This window comes from Excalfactoria chinensis, chromosome 4 (assembly GCF_039878825.1).
Source record: "Excalfactoria chinensis isolate bCotChi1 chromosome 4, bCotChi1.hap2, whole genome shotgun sequence".
Lineage (NCBI taxonomy): Eukaryota > Metazoa > Chordata > Aves > Galliformes > Phasianidae > Excalfactoria > Excalfactoria chinensis.
This window is the reverse complement of record NC_092828.1, coordinates 13911292-13932105: the sequence shown is the minus strand read 5'-3', so window position 1 is coordinate 13932105 and position 20814 is coordinate 13911292. Positions and strand designations below refer to the sequence as shown.

The window sequence follows — 20814 nt, the reverse complement described above, 5'->3', positions numbered from 1 at the left end:
TTCCTATTTCCCTTTCACAATCTCTCTAAAGCGTGACCTATTGACAGGACATTAGCACACTAATCACATGATTTCAAGCATACTGCTTTGGGTTAGGATTAGGCAGTGCAACCACCCATAGAAGCCAAGGAAAAAAAAATTAATATCAGACACATTTTGCCCAATTATTTTGGGAATAAGAGATACTAAAAGCAGAGCCACTTGAATTTGTATGTTCTTAGCTTTGATTTAAATACTTCATGTGATGTCTGATCTAATAGGCCTTCAGGGTCATTGTTCCCATGGTTAGATAGCCTTAAGAGTCATACCTTTAGTCTGAACTCATTTTCCTTCTCTTTCCAGTCACTGGATCCCCATATGTCTTCTTCTATTATATTAATGATAATTCCACCCTCAGAACTATATTCTCTCTGTGCAAACACTTGTAGATGACCAGTTCTTCCCTTAAACTTGTCCATGAAAAATATAACATTTTAATCTCACTTTCTCATGCACCATTTCACTTGAGTGCAGTGAACTGTCTGTCCACCTTGCCTCCTAAGCTCTAGCAGTTCATAGTGGCCGTGGACCACTTTGCCCCTTGCTCTGTCCCTCTCTCCTAGAGAAGTGTGCCCATGAAGCAGAGTCATCAAAATGTGAAGCACATCTGCACTGGAGATAGTCTAGTCCACAAAGCAAATGTTACTTCAAACTACCATGAAATTCAGCGTGTTTATGTTTCGAAAGCCTGGAAGACGAGGATGGACATGTTCTCTCTTGTTATTTCTGCAACATGTGGCAGTAACTTCCAGCAGATGGAAGATTAATGGGTGGGAGCATTAATCCTCTGCTATTACTGAGGCATGAACTGCTGGCAGGAGAACCCTAATTCTGTGTGATCTCATGTTTTAGGCTTTAAAGTATGATTTTGGAACTGCCCATATTAGCAAGCAACATGCTTCACCAAACACCTTTTCTTGAGGGTTTGAACTTTTGGTTCATAAATTCTACCTAGAACAGTAACCTCCAAGACTCCCCTATGCCCTAGTATGCTGCAATACTTCTCTGTGTAAGAAATGTGCCTACCTGGTTCAAAACCAGATCTCTGTGTACTAGCCACAAAGAAATACAGCTGTGTGCTGGGCGTCTAGTTGTGTAATCCCTCTGTTTTGCCTTCCTTCCCTCCTCTTGTGTAACTGCCGTTTTCTCGGAGGCTTGCACAAAGTTAATCCTCCAAAATTTCTACACCTTCGTCAAATATGATCAAACAGGTCAACATGTTCGAAAGTTCTTGAAGCGGAAGGGATGAATGGAAAAGGAAACACCCAGCACTGCGATTGCTTAAGGATCATTTCCTCAGATAAAGAGCTGAAGGGATTATCGTGTTGGGTGATCTAGATAACCCAGCTCACGTCACCTCTCTTCTCCCTTTGTTACCTACTGATTTCCCGATCGATGTTCTCCCGCTCCATTCCCAACAGCCAGCACAGTGACAAGCACCGGGCTAAAACGCAGGTTTGCTTTCACCCAGAAGATCGCAGCTCATTGACGGTTCATCGCTCACATCCGCAGTTAGCGCGGCTCTCTCGGCACAGCCCCGGACACCTCACACGCCCTCCCCCCACGCACTGGCTCATCTGCCAGTCCCCTGTTCCTTCCTCACGCATCATAACCCCAGCAGCGATTCGTTCTACCGGGGGTGAGAAGCTAGAGATATTTCGTGTAAACGCACAACCGTTTTTTTATTACAAAGCAGATTTAAGAAGCGCCGATTCCAGCACACGAGACGCCCGCCAGGCGAGCAGCGAGGCTCCCAGAGCCGGCCGCCATACCCCGCGGAGCCCAGCAGCGCTCGGAACCGCTTCCGCAGCTCTGGTTAACCGCTCTGTACGCAGCAGGCCCAGCTGGAAGCACAGACGCAGACGGGCCGAGCTGCCCTCGAGCGGAGCTGGCGCCAGCCCGGCCCCACAGCCGAGCAACAGAGGAACCCGCTGCGCCACGACGAAGCCGAGCCGCCCGAAGCGGCGAATGAGGCAACGCCTCACCTTCGAAGCGGCCGCCGCCTCCCGCTGCGCATGCGCACAGCGCAGCCACCAACAACCGCACCCGGAGCTGGCGGGGCGGCCGCGGTCACGTGGCGTCAGGCCCGGCGGGGCGCCCTCCGCGCATGCGCGGGGCGGATGTTAGCGCCGCCGTTAGCGCCGCCAGCGCCCGGGCTCTATGGGGAGAACATGGCTCCCTTTCCTGAGGAGGTGGACGTCTTCTCGGCTCCGCACTGGCGGATGAAGCAGCTCGTGGGGCTCTACTGCGACAAGGTAGAGAGTGGGCGGGTGGGGAGCGGCGGCGGCCTTTAGCCCGCTCCCCCCGGGGCTGAGGGCAGGTTTAGTGAGTGCGCAGCTGTCAGCGCGCCGGCCCCGCTGCGCCTGTGAGGGGGAGCGGCCGCGGGCTGCCCCCTCCCCCGCGGCCCCGCAGCGCCCACCTCCAGCCGCGGGTCGGGCCGTGCCGGCTCGGTAGAGCCCGGCTCCGGGGTGGGGGCGGCGGGAGGTGGCCCTGTCCCTGTACGTGTGTGTGTGTGTGTGTGTGTGTACGCACCCGCCGGCAGCTGGCACGCTGCGCTTCGTTTCGATGTGCTTGATCAATGCGTGGCTGAGGATGCCGAAGCAGAGCTCTGTGTGTGCTGGTGGTTTTACTGTGCTTAAAAAGTGATTTCTGCGCTTGCATCAGGGTGGCTGGCAGTAGCCTGGTGAGTCACCTGCAAGGCGAACTTTGCAGCGCTGTGTGTAATGAGAGCTTCGGGCAGTACTTTAGAGCCCGCAGTCCCGCCGGCAGGAGCTGCGTCTCCATCGTAGGCCAGCAGCGGCTGTGTGTGTTTCAAGCACCCGGCAGCGTTTGGAAATGAAGGTGAGGCTACGTGGAGGCAGCCCGCTGCTGCACCGTGGCTTGTAGGCCTCGCCTTCTCCCGCTGCGTTCCATCCACGTGTGCTGCGCCGGGCTTCCACACGTCCCACCGGAGGGCTCCTTCGGTTCGCTGAATGCCAACGGCTTTCTGTTGTGTTGGCTGAGCTCTGCAGGGGGGGTCTGTGGGGAAAGCGAGGCGAGCAGTTGGACTTTTACCTTTTTGCTCTAAATGCTCTAGAGTTTTGTGTTTGTTTTTAAATTGTTTTTGTATCTGCCTGAAAGTTCATTCTGCCATACCGTAGGAGCTTTTAGACAAGGAAGCAGACACCTGGGACTCTTCACCACCCCTCTATGCCAAGGTGCAAACCAGGTTGCTGACAGGACCGCCCAGTATTGTAGTCATTTGCTCCTGTTTCTGTCCACAAAGCAGTAATCAAGTTTACCGTGTTTTCCTAAAAGTGAAACTAAATGGGCAGGAAGGTTAGTTCTCATAAGTCCTAGTAAACTGATTAGAACTGCTTAGTCTGCAGTGGAGGTAATCTCTCATTTTCCAGTTCTTTTCATACAGGAGTGCGCTTGCTTGTTTCCTTATTCTCTCGAAGAAGTATAAGCATGAATGTGGATGAGGATTCGCCTGTTTATTTATTTTGGAAGCATCTATTTTTGCATATTTTAGCCCTGTGTTGGAACTTGAAGCTGTGCCTGGCCCATGACCCCACTGTTTGAACTATCTCTGTATCCGGAAAAAATCTGTGAGCTGTTTGACTTCCTTTGTGTGACCGAGATGTTGTAATTAGATAAGACTTTAGTTCTGCTTACATCTTAACTATAATCTGTAAAGCCGTTTTCTTCGTAAGTTCAGATTGTCCTTGAGGGGGTCTGGAGTTTTGTGAGTTTTATACTGCGTAGTGTTCTTGTGCACTGTAATATAGCTGCTATCAGTTAGCATCTTGATGTGGAAAAATCCACTAAATGTTAGTGAGGGTGAGTTGGGTGCATCTGTGCTTTTCAGGCAATTAACTGTAAGGTTACTAACAGGTAGAGTGTGCAGGTACCTAAATAATGCCTTAAGACTGAGTCACGGTTGGGTTTAGTTTTCCAGAGTTCAGCGTGTGATGGAAAAGTGAATCAGATGTGTAAGAAGTTTGATGTGTCTGGAAAGCGATCTCCTTCTCTTTATTGTTGCTAGCAGAGATCTTTACATGCCTTCGCTGCATCCTCAGACGTATCTCGGCAGCGCCATGGACTTAAGTAGCAAGAATAACTAATATTCTGTTTTGTAAGGAAACCCACAAAACCTTCAGACTTGTCACGTGCCCTGGTGAGACCTGTGAGGCTGCATGTCCACAAGGAGCCGAGTGCTGGTGTAGATAGTCTGTATGGTTAAAATGGTTTCATAACGCCTGACATCATCTTTGCTACAAATAGAGCAGACAGTGTTTTCTCATCTCTAGTGAGATACTGTAGTCACACCCTCCATCTTTGTTACCTGTTTTCTGGACCAAGTGAATGGATCCACTGTGCTGTATGGTGTAGGTCACGCTTTCCGTACCTCAGTGTGTTTGTTTTTGTGGGGGTGTCTGAATGGCTTCCAGAGTCAGCAGAAGCTGTACCTGACTGGCACTGCTCGGAAGTGTGTGCCTGTCTTGCTCCCATCAGCACTTGAAGTGACTCACTGTGGTTTTATGCTGGCTGAAAACGTTCTCTTTTTTCAAGCGGGGTAATTTTTCTGCTGGTATTGAACAGCCAGATGAGTCCTGGAGCTGATGTGAGGCAGAGGGTGGGACTGTAGCAGCCGGCAGTGAGGTTGGCTTAAGCTGCTGTGAAAACTTTGCCTAATTATGCCTACTTTTTCCTGTAATGGGTTGTGCAAAATGAATCACTGCTGTCCATGAGTTGAGCCGATGTTATGTTGGATGTTACTCTGCAGTCTTTTTTTTCCCTACCAGTCACATAGTTGCTTTGTACTTCACTGTATTCCTTACCTGAAGGCTCATACTTGAATTTCCTTTCATTAGTCTCATTAGAGTAATTTATCTCTGGGCTGTAGTAGTTTGCACTGATCCAAGTCCATGTGCTGGCATCCAGTAGAGACCACGTCTGTCGTTGCATTGTGTTTTCAGTATCCCAGAATGCACCTCTTGCAGGTTGTTACTTTCCTGGCTTTCCTGCTTTCCACTCTGTGACTGAAAGTATCGTATCCGTCATGAGGCAGCACAGATTTCAGCCGACCATGTCTTAGAAATCCCATTCTGGTTTAGCTGGAAACATTGGTAGGTATGATTGGAGATCACTGTTGCCCAGTGCGTGACCCGGCCTGTGGTTTCCTAGAGTTTGCTGAAAGGCTGTAAAACAAGAAAATCTCAAAGAGCCTTAAGAGAAATGGTGGCCTGTAAAACATGCCTTGTATCATCTTCCTCTTAAGTAGTTTGGTTATCTTATCAAAAGGAAATCAGATTATATTTTCTGAACAAATCCTTGCTGGCTGAACGTTACTTTATTAGCTTCAAGTTCAGGGCTGCTCCAGCAGCAGACTCTGCTCTGGGTGCACAGTGTGAATATAGTTTTGGCTGCGCCTACCACACGAGAGACACCTCTATGGGATTTCAGCTCATGGTTCTGTTGCGGTGTTAATGCAGCTGAAGGGTATGCTGTCTTAAGCAGAAGATTATATTCAGGCCTTCCTGAGATGAACATGATAAATTAGGCTTTTTTTTTTTTTGAGGGGGGGGGTAGGGAAGGAGAGAGTAGGATGAATAGTTACACTCTGGGTACTGTAATGCTGTGTTGGCTTTTGATAACTTTATCTGAACACTTTATGTCTGCCTCACAGAAATTAGCACGAGACCTCAGTGTGTGCATGGCTGTAATGGCTGGCTGCTTATGGAAGAGTGAAGTGCTGCAAATGCCCTCCTGGCCCCTTGATGAGCAGCTGGGTCACTGGAGTCAGGATGATGGAGTACAGGTGGCTCCCAGAGAGGTCAGCTGAGCCCAGACCCGGCTTGGCAGTGTGAGTGGAGGGAATAAGGCTGTCCATTGGAGTTGTAAACTTCTGTGTTAATAGGTCAGCTGTATTGTGCAACCTTGGGCGTTGGATCAAATGCATCAGAGGTCCTTTTTATGTTAGCCTGACTTCAGACTTCTGTAATCGCACCTTTCTACAGAAGATCTCTGCAGTTATTTCTAGTGGTTCAGTAATTACTTTGGCTAGTTCTTTCAGGAAAATTTTGTCATGTTCTGCTGGCTTGTCCTGATTGAACTTGTATAAATATTTACCAAGTACTTCTTTTTCTAGCCTGTTCTTCCAACTCCTTAAAAACTAATTACCATAAACGCTTTGTCCTAATTAACTTCCTCATGAAGACTGAAGTAAATATGACATTACATTTTGCCATTGTCGTATTTGGGCCGTTCGTGTTAAATATTATATTTAGGTATTTAGGTGTATGTAATGGTATTTATTTTAATCTAAGCATATGTAAACTCTTGCTGTTCTTTTTTTTTGTCCTCTGGTGCTTGTGGCTGAGTCTTTATTATTTGTATTCTAAACCCTATTCTGCTGCCTGCAGTGAGGGTCAGTAGGATCCTTTTGTTCAAAATCCATCTAGCTAAAAAGTTCCTTTTGTTTCCCGATAATTATTTCTTTTGATAATACAGATTTCTTTCAGAGCTGTAGCAATGCTGAAGGAGGTGCTGTGCTTCAGCTATTTCTCTGCTGAAGAGAACAAACAGGGTTTGTGTTAAATTTATGGTGTTACAACAAGAGTATTACAAGTAGACCGTATTAAGAGTCAGAAGTACCCCTGAATTAAGCTGAGTTGATGTTGTAAAACATTGAGTGGGGAATTAGGTGGACCACGTTGTGACAACAGCTTTTATGACTGAGGGGACTGAAATCTGAACAACAAAACAGTGAGCGGTTTAACTTCCCATTTCCAAGTCAGAAGTGGTTTTTGCTTGATGCCCGCAGAACAGAACAACTGCTCCATCAAGTCTGTTTCTAATAAAAAAAAAAACCAAAAACTAAAACGTTTGTTTGATTTTCCTCTGAAATGTCTTTTCAGAGTTTCAGTGCATCGCCATTTATTTTTCACTGCTTGTTCAAATATGAGTGTGTTGATTCAGGAAATCGTAGTATTTGGTTATTGCCAATTAACATTTTGATGCATCGAGAACCTGCTTTCACTCTACCTAGATTTAGAATGAGTAAACAGCTAATGAGATGTTCAGTGTTAATAAGATGCAAATGATCAACTGTTTTGGCATTTTTCCAAACAGAACGTGGGAAGAAATGCCTTCCTTCTTCCTAGATGGGATGGAATTAAACATCCATGTCCAGAGATGTGTGTGCATTTTGTTGTCTGTGCCTCTGAGATCCTCATCAGAGACTCCACCAGTCCTCTTTCCATCTTAGTTTAGATTCTGAATAATTCAGTAACTCCTGCTGTGCCTACTGGGAAGTTGCAGTTTTGGACTAACTTTTCACACAGCAGAATATTTTTGAGGTGAATCTGGGAACAACTGTGTTTTAAATGACTGCTGTTAAACACGTTCTAAGTGACGTGCCAGCGGATGTACTAAATGGGAGATGACATTGTTTGAGCCATTTCAGGCCTGCGTAACCATTTCAGTCCTCTTGTCAGGACAATTGCAAGTATCACGGACCTTCTTGCGCTTTATTATTGGATGCTTCCCTGCCTTGTCTCTCATTTTTGCCTTCTTGAGAACGTATCCCTAAGCTTTTCCTTACACCAGACGCAGTAGCAGGTTTTTGTGAGTAGTTGTTCAGCCCCTACTTTTGCTTTTAAATAGCAGGAAAAAAAAGTTTTCTGCTCAGCCTTCACATGTAGCCATAATCTTTTGTCCTTTCTTCCAGCCTGCTGTGCACAGCAGTAATAAGCCACTTTTGCTCTTCTCTTTCTTAAGAAACTATTTATTATTTTCTTATTTTGTACTGCAAAACCAACCAAACAAAAACCTCAATAAATAAATAAATAAAGCCCACCTGATGCCTTCTAAGAAGCTTGAGACTGGAATTGGTGTTTATGTATAGGGGTTATGTGGTTACCTAAGGATATGTGCAGTCACTTCTGAAATAACTGAATAGAGTATGAGCTGTAATTCTTCGGACACTTCTTGCTCTTTATTTTTTACATTTAGAGTCCAAAATAATTTTTTCCATTGTCCACTGGGAATTGCAATGAGTATAATATAATGTGGAGAGACAAAGGTGCTATTGCTGTCTTTGTCATTTGTGAGTTACTGCAGCAAGAGAGTGTTGCGGGGAGGGGATGGGGGCAGAGAGCCTTAAACCTTTGATTTGCTCGTAGGACTTTAGATAACTCTCTGGCAGAAGGACAAAAAACAGTGTCTGACTTAAGAATCTACTGGTGCGAGAGTATAAGGTAGGAAGGAAATCTAAAGCATGTTACATGTATGAGAGCTCTTGTTACATACCTCAAAAATAACAGCATCATTGCAAGTCTTTCTCGTGCTTTTGTAAGAGTTCCTTCTTTCATATCTTTACTGGACTTTTTAATGTTTCTTTGGTTTCTTCTCTGCAAACCTCTGGGTCTCCTCATCCCTGGTTGAGTTCTTGTGGAAACCATGTGGTAGAGAAAGCTTAGCTGACTTTCTGCTTCCCAAGCTGGCTTCTCTGCTAGTGTCCCTGAAGAGGTCTGGCACTGTAGCAGCTGCTTCCTTGAAAACTGTGGTGCAGTCAGTTCTGTGTAGTTACAACATCTATGTGAACAGTCCTTTGTGATTCCAGAACTTTCTGCTGGTATTGGTTGCATGAAATTGATTGTGGATGCAGTACAATAGAGAGGTGAAAGACCCTGATTCAAGTGAAAATACTGCATTTTTTCGACCTCTTCTATGCTCTCATGCTTGACTTTATCAGCTCTATCAGGCAGGATTACACAGAACAACTCAGATGGGCTTCTGAAAGTTCCTCGGGCTGGGCCAGATCCTGTCCTCTTTGCCTTAGTAATTGTCGTTACTTTGGGTTGACTTACAGGCAAGAGATGGACCTTGGGTAATAAAACCTGTATTGCTTCTTTGATTGAAGGTTTTATACACGTGGAAAGCTGGATCGTGAAGTAGTTTATCTAATTATCTTACAGTTCACGTCATGAACCTCTACATAAGGAATAAGCCAGTGATCAGGTGATGCTGAGAGGGCAGTGATCTTCCTTTGGGACTGTATTGACTGAGTGTGGTCTAAGGACAGAACTTGTGTGTAGCTGGATGCTGGTACAGACTGTCACTCAGACTGAACAGGTGGAAAAACGAACCTGCCAAAAAGGTGCAACTCCTTGGATGGGTAAACTGATTGTCCTGCAGCTGTGTAATTGCCAGAGGATATTTCAGGGGAGGGGTAGGAATGTACAGCTGGAAGCGATGGCAGGGCTGCTGCTTCTAGGTATGTCTTCATCTGTCCCACCCCCTAATTTACAGCGGATTAAGTACAACGTGAAACTGCATGCTCTTGGTTTTGATGTAGACACACCCTGGTCTGATCTTTGTTACCCCAATTTACATGTGTACAAAATTGAGTTAATCTCTGCGGTGTCCAAGTTTCTATCTTTTGAGTGTTAGTGCTGTGCTGTAAGTGAAAGCGATAATGCTTAAAAATATGAGGGTGAAACACTGCTGACTGGGGATGCCACGTTGCCTTTCCCCCCCCCTGTACTTTTCTGCTGTAAAACTGCTGGTGTTTCTTTTTGTTCTATTTAAACCAGTGGTCTAAGAGTGGTGGTACGTTTTATTCTGCAAGGTACTTTGTCCTTGCACATTGATTGCATGCTTGGGAGTTGTTAAGGAACAAGGCTCTGAAAGGACCTCAATGCTGTATTTTGTTCGGTGACTTAACTGCTGTGCAGTTGAAGTGCTCTTCAGCTTATTTATTTACTCACAGCGTCCATCCGCTATGCCTAGAGATAGCTCTGTTTCAGATGATAATGTGTTTTTCAATGAAAATGCTGAAGCAATGGAGAAAGTGTACCCATTGAATGTAGGGTTTCTTTGCTGTTAAGCATGCTAGTATTGTCATCTTGTTCTTGGGGCACAGAACTGAAGTGATGGCTAACAGGAAGGAAGAGGAATTGTTTGCTGCATCTCTGTACATTTCTGGCTATGTCAATGGCTCTGTAGGCCAGTGGAGTTGGGCCCCACCTGAGATGTGCAGAGATCTTTTCCAAGTGTAGTTCATCTTTAAATAAGCAATTTGAGGTTTAAAAACTGACGTCCTTCAAGTGATGTCCTTCTTAATTCAGCATTGCTGTCCCTTTCTGCAAAGGATATTTAGTACTACCTGATACTGAATTGATGGCAGAAGGTTTTTGAGTCTTCATCATCGTAACCTTGATGTGCATCTCTTTCAGCATTGCGGGAAGGTCTATATTTCTGATTGTTGTGAAGCTCTTCGTTTCAGGTATTGTGTTGTTGACATGTTACATACAGGTAATTGTAGAGGAGAGCAGCTGTTTTGTGTCAGCGTGTCTGTCTCTGTCACACCATTACTTGGAATTGATCTGGTATGTTGCGTGACTTCACATCACTGCAGGCACCATTGCTGCTCTTGAATTACTGACGACTCTCTACAGTTTAAGTGAAACAAAGTTGATAGATAGACTTGATAGCTCTCTCCTTAGGAGTTAAAAAAGGTCCTATTTAATTTTAACAGCTGCTGGCTGCTCTCATGTCTCTGAAGTGTATCAGACAGACTTTAAGATGTGACTGACCTGTTGTTCGGTTTGGTGCTTGGACTGTTCGTTGGGTTCTTAAGCTCCTGTATGTAATTCTTAAATTAAATTCTGTATATAATTCTTAAATTGCATGCTCCTGGGAGACCCCCAGGGATTTTCTTGTCTGGAATCTGTGACATTGCTCTTGAGTTAGTGTGTATTACAAACACAGAAACAGAAATGATGTTGGCTCTGAGTAAGACTTTGGAAGATGTTATCTTCAAACACTGAGCTCCTGTGTGTTGTTAATACCTGTAGCTGTGATGTTCAGTGCTGCGTGTTCTAAGTCTGCTTGGGAACCACTTATGCTACACTTCATATTTTAACCAGTTAACAGACACAACACAGTTCATCTCCTTGATCTCATGGTTCCCCTAGGACTGTCCATCTGAGTTTGGGCAGGCAGTTTCCTTTTTGTGCTACTGGACTCCTGCACTTGTTGCCCTCATGTGGAAGAGTGGACCTTGGAGTGGAGCAGCTTCCCTCTGCTAATAGTCTTGGTGCCCATCATAAGACTTCATCAGTCCCACTAATGAAATTACAGATCTGACAGTTACTTGGTTGCTAGGCTACCTGTCCTCTGAAAAGCCCATTTTCCTCAGCTTCATCTGACCTTTTTAATCTACCAGTTGCTGATTCAAATACAGACACTAAGCACTAAGCTTTGTTATCTTTTTCAGGGTTTCTAATCTAGGATATCTACAGGGAGTAGCAGTAGCAGAGGTTAACATGCAAGTGTTTCGTGTTACAGTGGCTACTGTAACTGTGAGTTTGTGTTAGAAGTATTTAAATTGAATGCCCAGATGGATTCTCTTCAAAATTTGCTGATGGTGGTGGGTAAAGATTTGAAGTGTTGAAAAGGTTTGAGTCAGGAGGATGACGATACCATTTTGTATCAGAACAAGATCTGAGATTTCTTTTTACCAGTGTTAAAACATGTGTATTCTCTAATCTTTATGTTATATATTTTATCAGTCTTGTTTCGGTTTTTACATCAATCAGAATGCCAGATGTTTGGCTGCAAATGGGATTCTTGGGAAAAGGGTTCTTGGAACTGACTCCAGGTATAATGGAACCTTACGGATTCAGTGAGGAATGTGAAGGCAGTCACTGATAAATGCTGGATTAGAAAACAAGCTGCATCGTCACGGAACCTTGAATGATAAGTGGCTGAGAGTGAGGAGGGATCCTGTGTGTCTTCTGTACTTCCCTTACCATTGACTTGTTCATTGCAGGCAGCTGGACTAGAAGACCTGTAAAGGTCCCTTCTGACCCTAAGGCTGTGATCTGATGATTCTGTGACTTCTGTTAGTCAGTGTGGAAGGCGTAGCCTGCAGTTTCATCTAGTGCCTGTGCTCTGTATGTTGCATTCTCTGAAGTGGAGAACAGAAATGGGATGAGGACCCTTTTCCCATTTTTATTTGCACAACTCAAGCTTCAGATTTCAGATCCAAACACAGTGTATAGTTAATGATTTGATCCTGACCTGTCAGTCCAAAATACACTTTAAAAAAAAAAAAAAAAAAAGGATCCCTTAAAATTGTCCTATTTCTGATCGGAACGGAGGCAAACTAAATGTGTTTTCTTAATGACGGTGGCTCATGTAGTGCGCGGTCAGCACTGCTGCCTGCCAGTTGTGTAAGTGCTTGGCAGATGTCCAGCGTGTTTCAGTTGTGTTGCTGCTGGTTGCCAGGAAGTGCCAGTGCAGTGTCAGAATGAATAAGTGCATTTAAGTGCATTTGTTTTGTGTATTTTTTAAATACACGAATGGTGGGTGTTGGTTTAGGTATGCTGATTTTATGGCCATAGTTGAGGTATGCATGTATTATATATGAACGCATTTCTCATTTCCATTTCTTCTAAGTCCCCCTCACCTCCCCCTTCTTTTTTTTCTGGAATTATTGTAAACAAAACTTCTGAATACTTCAGTGACTTGTTTTCTGAACTAAATGAAAATATTTCTAGTCTTAGATTGCTTATCCTTGTATACTGCTACACACAATATGGTATTTTTCCATACTTATTTGGTGTCCACCAAAGCAAACTGCTGTCTAGAAATGTTATCGGTGGTGACTGTAGGCATTTAAAAGTGGATTACTGTGTTACTTGGATCTTTGTGCTGACTTTATCTCTTGGTTCTTGGTCCATGGCAAAACTTTTCTAACAGCTGATGATACTTTAAATGTACTTGGAGATCAGGCCTTCCTTATGGGTAGTCCACAATCAGCCATGCACCCTCAAGTATATGTGGGAGCTACAAACTGGGGAGATTGCGTTGATTTCTACCAAGGAATCTCTTTCTACTCTTGTTAATTTCAGAGTCCACAAGATTGGTTTATGTTTCTTAGGTACGACTGATTTTACTGCTTCCTAAAACTAATGCTGTGATTACCTTCTTCTTTCAGTGATAAATTTCCTTAAAAGAAGTTATCATTCTACTTAGTCTTAAATTCTGTTTATTCACGTGGAATGACTGAAACCTCATTCACAAAGCACAGCACTGTAGTAAAACTGTTTTGGTAACTTACTTTGTGGAATTAAGAATTGGATGTGGATGGTTTCTGTTTGGATGAACAGTAAGAGGAATACCTATACATGAAAGTCATACATCGTGAGTTTTTGAAAGTCTAGAAGGGTTTCGTATTGAGTTCCTGTCAGTTCCTAGTAACAAATAAAAGTCAAATGCTGCGTTAAGTGTGGAGGTTAAAATAGTGACGGATGTTATAAATTACTCACAGAAATCATGTTAATGTGACTTCTGCAGTGTTTCAGGTGTGGGTATTCTGCCCACTCCTAAACTATGTTGTGTTGCAGTAATGAGATAAATTATGGGAAAGTTGTCTATTTAAATAGACAACTAGTTTGTGTATTCCTACATACACATACTTGAATCTGATTGTGATCTATTGTGCTTAAAAATTTGAAGCTTCCATAGTGTTCATTGCCCGAACTTTTGATGTCTTTGAAGTGAGTTGCTTGAGTTGAACGCTCACTTCTTGTTATTGCTAGTTCTCTTTGTAAGACAGACTTTTCAGCTTTTCTGGTGAAAGAGATGGGAGCAACAAATAACGGTTGCTAATACCTGTCCAAACGATTTAAATGGACCTTGGTGTGATCTTCACTGATATATTTTTTTTTCTGGGCTTTCCTTTATTCTAGCTGTCCAAGACCAACTTTTCCAACAACAATGATTTTCGGGCTCTTCTGCAATCTCTGTATGCCACATTCAAGGAATTTAAAATGCACGAGCAGATTGAAAATGAGTGCATCATTGGTTTACTTCAGCAGCGTAGCCGGACGGTGTACAACGTGCACTCAGACAACAAACTCTCCGAGATGCTCAGCCTTTTTGAGAAAGGGCTGAAGAACATAAAGGTAAATAGACCAACAAGGACAGTGTGCCATCATTATGTCCATTTGCCTCAACTTTTCATAATTTTCTCTGCAAATAAATTAAAAGTAACAAAGCATTTGTGACAGAGTAGTGCAGACTTTCCAGTCACAAACCCAGATTCTTTTGTCTTTCACTGCAGTTATTAAATTTCCATTGAAAACTCTGTAGGATTCCAGAGAAGTCTGCATACTGCATAATTGCTTATATCCTAGAGATGTGGCATGAGAGTTTTGAATATGGAATCATAGAATTACCTGAGCTGGATGGGACCCACAAGGATCATTCAGTCCCAATTCTGGTTCCACCCAAAATTTAAGCCCTGTGTCTGAAAGCATTGTCCAAACATTGGCTGAGCTGTGGTAGCTCGGAGCTGTGTGCTGGGGTGGGTATTCCAGTACCCAGCCACCCTCTGGTGTGGGACCTTTTCCTCGCACCCAGCCTGAGCCTCCCCTGTTGCAGCTCCATGCCATGCTGAATTCAGCTTAATTCTGCTGTGTTGTTTCTCTGGGGCAGACAGCACAACTCCCTCACTTCTTCACATCTAGGAGCTATAGTCTCTGTTAATGATTTGATATCTCACTGTGCATTTCTAGTGCACACGTTAACGGAGTTTCAGTAAGAAAAATAGCAAAGTCAATGGATCAACTATATCTGATGTCTGAAGTGATTTTTGAGCTGAGAATTTTACAAATATCTTTTTCGCTCTGAATATTAAACCTCGAATTTTTGTTTGTTAATTGTAAACTGAAGGAATATGAAGGAGAGGGGAAAATTAACACTTACCCTTTCTGATAGGGTGCTGACGTCATTTTGTTGCTTATATTGATTTACTTGTAAAAATATTATTTTAACACCTTTTAAGTGTTTTTTTGAGTATGATTCGATTATCTGTTGGGATGAGATTTTTGTGTCGTAACGTTTCCTTGTAGAAGCTTGAAAAGAAAATCTTACAACATTTACTGTAAGAACCATGAGGAACTGTGTGTTGCAATTACTGGACAGCCCATGTAACAAATTTATTAGTGGCACAAAGAGCAAGCTAGTAATTTGATAAATGAAGTTGGTCAATGTTTAACATTTACGTCCTTATTTTGAAGATCTGTCAGTTTCAAAAGTAAATATGCATTAATGTATTAAAAACCAATATGTAAGCACATGACTGTAAGTTGTTACTGTCATTTTGATTCTAGAATTGTGGAATAACTTAAATAAAATATACCTGTTCCACGTTGCCGTCTTACTACTTATATGCTCAGGCAGAACATGCTGATACTTGGATTAGCTTGTAACTGCTTTGAACTTTGGGTTAGATGGAGATTGGCAGGCTTCAGTCTTTGCTTCGAAGTAAAAATGTGTTTAGACAAGCTAATTCATATCTGATAAGAAAATAAACTCCTGTTGAGCAGGAATGAAATACTTGGTTCTGTATGGTAACAGGTCAGTATAGACTGTCAGATTGTTATCAAACTTTGTAAGGTAATGCACTTTTACCAGGAAATGCAGCAAACTGCATTGCATGCATAGGCTTTACCTTGAAACACTAGTTTAGTGAACAGTTCAACCTGTGAATGGACAAGATTAGATAGTAGTTAAATCTTTGCATTCTTTACAGAATGAATATGAACAGCTAAACTATGCGAAACAACTGAAGGAGAGATTGGAAGCCTTTACAAGGGATTTCCTCCCTCACATGAAGGAGGAAGAAGAGGTAGGTAGTTGTTTTCCTCAGATATGATGCCGAACTTCCTTGGTGTTTGAAATGACTGAGCAGAGACAAAAGACTTGGGTTTTTTTTCCACAGTCCTGTTTTTGTTACTGTGTTAATTTGCATTCAGGACTGTGGGGTCATTGTTCAGTTCTGACTGGCATGTGACGCCTTCTGGAACAGTGAATATATTGAAAAATTGTAGTGAAATCCTGGTTCTTCTGAAAATGGGTAACAGAAGTTCACTGGGGTGTGGATTTGTTTATTGCAGGTACAGCCTTTGAATGGTTACTATCTCACAGTATGTTACTGTAGCCTTTTGACCTGTGGTGATGCATTATGAAATAATGCTGAAAAGTTAAAATGATTAACGTGTTGTGTACTTACAGTGACAATCAAGGTTTGTGTTACGTACATCTCCATACACATGGATGTTTTTATCACAAATAACCTTTCTAGCAGGGGTTTAATGTTACATAAAGCACATAGAATGTCAGGGTAGGCTTCAAATAAAGAACAAACAGTATGAAATCTGATGCTGTGCTTAACTTCTCTTTCTTGAAGTTGTTGTCATATGCAGGCTTACAGTACAAAAACTAATTTATAAAATAGAAGATGTAGTATAAAGGGGCCTGACAATGTTATGGGGACAGTAGGTAGAAGAAATGCAGTGTGTTACTGTAAATGTTAGTAATGTCATTGTGACTTGCTAGATCTGCACATCTGTTTTTTAACAAAAGTTCTTTCTCTTTTCTTTTTATAAAGGAATATTTTAAAATCTGATGTTCTTTAGAATTATGATACTTTCTGGTTGGATTTTACAACTTGTAAATGTGAAATAGTACCAGCCAGAAAGTCAGAAGGGACAACAGTCCTACGGCCTAGCAAAACTTAAAAGAAAAGGTTCTATTAGCCAGTGCTTCATGAGTCAAACCGGCACTCCCAGGCAGCCTCTGACCTATATTTGAAACGTAAAGACTTGTAGTGCCAGTCTGATGATTTATGGGTATCCAAAAACTGGGAAGAATCTTCAGAGAGAATAAATCTTCCAAAGTCTATCCAAGAGAAATCTTCCCTCATGTTTGTATGCCCCATCACTTTGCCTTCCATGTGAGTACGTTGATAAGTTTTGTAGTTTGAGTAAGTGTAGTCCCTTCCCTTTCCTTTTGGAGAAAACAAGTAACAGCATGCTTGAAGCTATTCAGTGATCCACTGGCAAACGCAGGGTTAGAATGTAGAAGTTATGTGATTTTGTCCTTAAGTTTATTCATGTATGCCATATTTACGTGGTGAGAATTGGAAGCAGGAAAGTTTTGTCTTGCGAGATCTTGAGATCTGTGTATTGATTGTTGTGGTGTTGGGCTGGGTTTTTTTTGCTGTAGGTTTTTCAGCCGATGTTGATGGAATACTTTACCTACGAAGAACTGAAAGACATTAAGAAGAAAGTAATTGCACAACACTGCTCACAGAAGGAAGCTGCAGAATTCAGAGGTCTTAGTAAGTGGAATCAAGCTGAAGAGCTTCAGAAGGTCTTTAAATATTCTGTGGATGAGAAGACAGATCAAGGTGAGACATTTAATTAAGTGAAAACAGTTTTCCAAATGCATTTTTGTTTAAAAAGCCACATCATAGTATGTAACTTCAGTTATCTCAAGTAGATAAAATAGTTTATATGAAACATGAATTTCTTCAGAACAGTTCAGAAACTGTTTGATACGGGCTTCTGGCAACTTGTGATTGATACTGTTTATCTTTTCACCAACTTCTTTCCCTTCTCTTTCTCCCATTGTAATAATTTGTATGATAAACAGGCAGAAATTATGTGTGAATTTTAATTCCTTACTTCCATTAGAAGTATACTTTCTGTTTGCAGGCCCTGCCTTTAATTGTTGGTTTTCAGCTCTGCCCTGTAAGCTTTTCTGTTGATAGCTTAGTAACGCAGAGTAGTTAATCAACCAGGAAAACTTGAACTAAAAAGTAGTTTGCCTTCCCCTGCCGCTCTAGCTGATTTCTCTGGGTCTCTCGGGAATTTGAAAGGAAGATGTGCTTGCAGAGTGATGCAAAGGAATGAATCCATACAGTGTGTGAGCACATGAAATGAAATGTGCGTTTTGCAGTGGATGCTTTGTTTGCATTCGTGTAGCTCTGTTTTCCCTGCTGGAACTTAGTCTGAATGGAGAACCTACTGAAGTGCACTTCAGGCTCCTGTATGACTGGAAACAGCCTACTACCTCAGTCTTTACGGCTCTTGCTCCTAACTAAAGAACAAGTTAACGTAGCAAAAGAGAATTAATGTGTTGAAAATGTAATGTTGGAGTGAAACTGACAAATCTTTGATAAGGTGTGGTGCTCTCATCAGAAAAGCGTGGAAAAACTATTCTTTCTAATGAAACTGACTTGTCTGAGGTACTTAGCTGGTCAGAAATGACTGTTATTCACGGTGTGGGATACTGATGTACCTGAGCAAATGAATACGACAGAAGTAGCTTTATGGCTTTACTCGCTATTTTGTCTAGCCAGAATTGCTGTTTTGGGACAGTGCTTTTAAATCTGCAACAGCCGTGTTCTGGACTTTGGGAATAGGGAAGAATATCTTTCATTTTAAAAAATAGAAAAAAATTTCCCAACTGTAGCCTTTCCCAGTTCTAACAATTTTAATGTGAAATTCCCTGTAGTCAGTGTGCAGTGACTGGACAGATGCCCCGATAAACACATTCATTCATCAAGTGAAACTATAATTCCATCTTTGTTTTTGAAATAGCAACAGATTATCACAGGGTAAGTTATTTTACATTAGTCACCTTCGAAGCATTCCTGCAAAGGAGGAAAAACCTGATCCTTGTCTCGCAGTCAAGTTCTAACTTTAAATCCTTACTAAGTTGTGAGACTTGTTGTTTTTAAGGACTGCTGAAAACCTCTTTAGAAATACATTTTTCTCAAGTAAAGTAAATTGACCCTACATAAATCGTAACAATCCAATAAAATAGAAGAAGATTAAAAAAAAAAAGACAACCTCACACGTGTCCGAAGCACCAAATATGTTGTTTTACAAGGGCTGCTCCAAAAGTAATGCCTCCCATTTTTATGTTGGCCCACTGTGTCATGGGCAGATGGTGGTTTGATGACAGAGGCAGAATCTTCCTGCTGACGTGAATTCCCTGTTGAAGAAAAAGGTCAGGATGCGGCTCTTAGAGGGTGAAGTGATGTGCACTGTTTTTTGGGACAGCAAAGGAGTGATCCTTCAGGATTTCCTGGAACCCAAATAAACCATCAACTTTGACTGTTACATTGTGATACTGGACTAAACTGAAGACCCAAACTGCTGGAGTAGTACCAGGGAACTGTCACAGAATTAGAGGGGCTGGAAGGGACCTCCAACCCCCTGCAAAGCAGGCCCCCCTCTGGCAGGCTGCAGCAGGTGGGTCTTGAATACCTTCAGAGAAGGAGAATCCACAACCTCCCTGTGCAGCCTGTTCCAGTGCTCTGTCACTCTCACTGTGAAGAAGTTCCTTTGTGTATTGGTGCAGAACTTCTTGTGCTATTTTTGTGGCTATTTCCCCTTGTCCTGTCCCCACAAAAGAAAACAGTCATTCTCTTGTAATACAGTAGCGCCAGGCCTCAGACCAGTCTGAAGACCATAAGCATGTTTCCAGTCTTGGCTGGGCTGTCCTCCCATATCCATACGGTAGTCCAGATTTGGTGCCTTTGGTGTGGGCGGTGTCTCCTTTGCAGTGACACCATCTTTGCAGCTGGCTCATCTCTGCTTGTATAGATGTTTTCGAGCATGGCGTGCAGGTTGTTCTTCATAGCTGGTGAAAATGCACAGCTAGGGATGGTCACTGACTATGTTGAAAAACAGTGCTTTGTATCTGAGGATTTGCTCTGTCAAACAGTATTATTGGGATCTTTGTTGCTTCCATGGAAATAAATAGGAGGAATTAATTTTGGAGTAACCTATGTGCAACATATACAGCTCTCTAGTATTGTGTAAATAAGAGAGAGCTGTTAGAGATGACTCCTATTTTACATTGAAGTATGAAATATAGTAGCTAATGTTTAGTTGCTAACCTAATTCTTAGTCTTTCCCTCTGGCTCGTATGACTTTTCACTATTCAAAAGATGAAAACTGTTTGCCTATACTTGAAATAAAAGCTAGAAATAAAAATGAGACAGCTGCCAAGAGCTTTGTGTGGACTTCTTGCCGTGTCCCAGTCAAGAGGCTGAGAGCTTTCAGTGAGCATTTACTGGAAACCTGACAGAGCAGGTATATATATTGCATGTGAATTGAGTTGATTTTTGTCCAGGATTTTTTTTTTTGAAGCCTTGTGAGGTCAGAGTCAAATCTTAAGTTTTTTATTAAGGTGATATTACAGTAGAAGCTTTTTAAAGCCAAAGCAACGGGTATATTTTCATATATTTTGTCAAACAGTTGTTTGAAAAAATCTAAAAGCATACTGAGTAGGTAAATTAAATGATAAAATATAAGTTTATTATTATTGAAAGCTAAAAGGATGTGCTTCACAGAACACAACCTTTCTGTGTTTCAGAAGCTGAAGTAACCGGGCACACAACAAATATTACTAATCTTCCTCCTGAAGTGATGGTGACCATTTTCAGTTACCTTAACCCCCAGGAGTTATGTCAGTGTAGCCAAGTAAGCACCGAGTGGTCACAGCTGGCTAAAACTGGATCTCTTTGGAAACATCTTTATCCTGTTCGCTGGGCCAGAGGTAAGTTAAATTTAGTCCTTTCCTTGAAAGCTTGTCAGTTACAGAAGTTGAGTCTGTAGAAGACAATGAAGTGTTTTATTATCAGCTGTCATGCCACAGACAGCAGTCCTGAGAGCCAAGCTTGCTGGAAGGCTGCACCTTCCTGGCAAGGGGCTGCCTTGAAAGCTGGTGAAATGTTAAAATAAGTAATTTATTAAAATCTGCAAGATGGAAGCATTAAGAAAGTAAATGTTGGTCATTACTCACGAGTAGCTCTTGCGTGCAAACTGTGTTTGTTGGTTTTACTGAGGTTTGTTGTCTTGCATCACCGCTAATAAGTATGTTTAATAGTACCACATCTTAATTATAGCGTAGGGGACT

At 42.4% G+C, this 20814-nt stretch overlaps 1 protein-coding gene across 1 annotated transcript in view; it reads left to right on the top strand.

Moving 5' to 3' along the window:
• The first annotated feature begins 2114 nt into the window (after positions 1-2114).
• The window catches only part of FBXL5 (F-box and leucine rich repeat protein 5), a 32378-nt gene continuing 13678 nt past the window's right edge, over positions 2115-20814 (top strand). Inside the window, exons 1-5 of the mRNA XM_072335352.1 lie at positions 2115-2294; positions 13785-14000; positions 15632-15727; positions 17107-17290; positions 20272-20454. Coding sequence (XP_072191453.1) covers positions 2160-2294; positions 13785-14000; positions 15632-15727; positions 17107-17290; positions 20272-20454 — 814 coding nt within the window. The 5' untranslated portion in view covers positions 2115-2159. The remainder of the gene's footprint in view (positions 2295-13784; positions 14001-15631; positions 15728-17106; positions 17291-20271; positions 20455-20814) is intronic.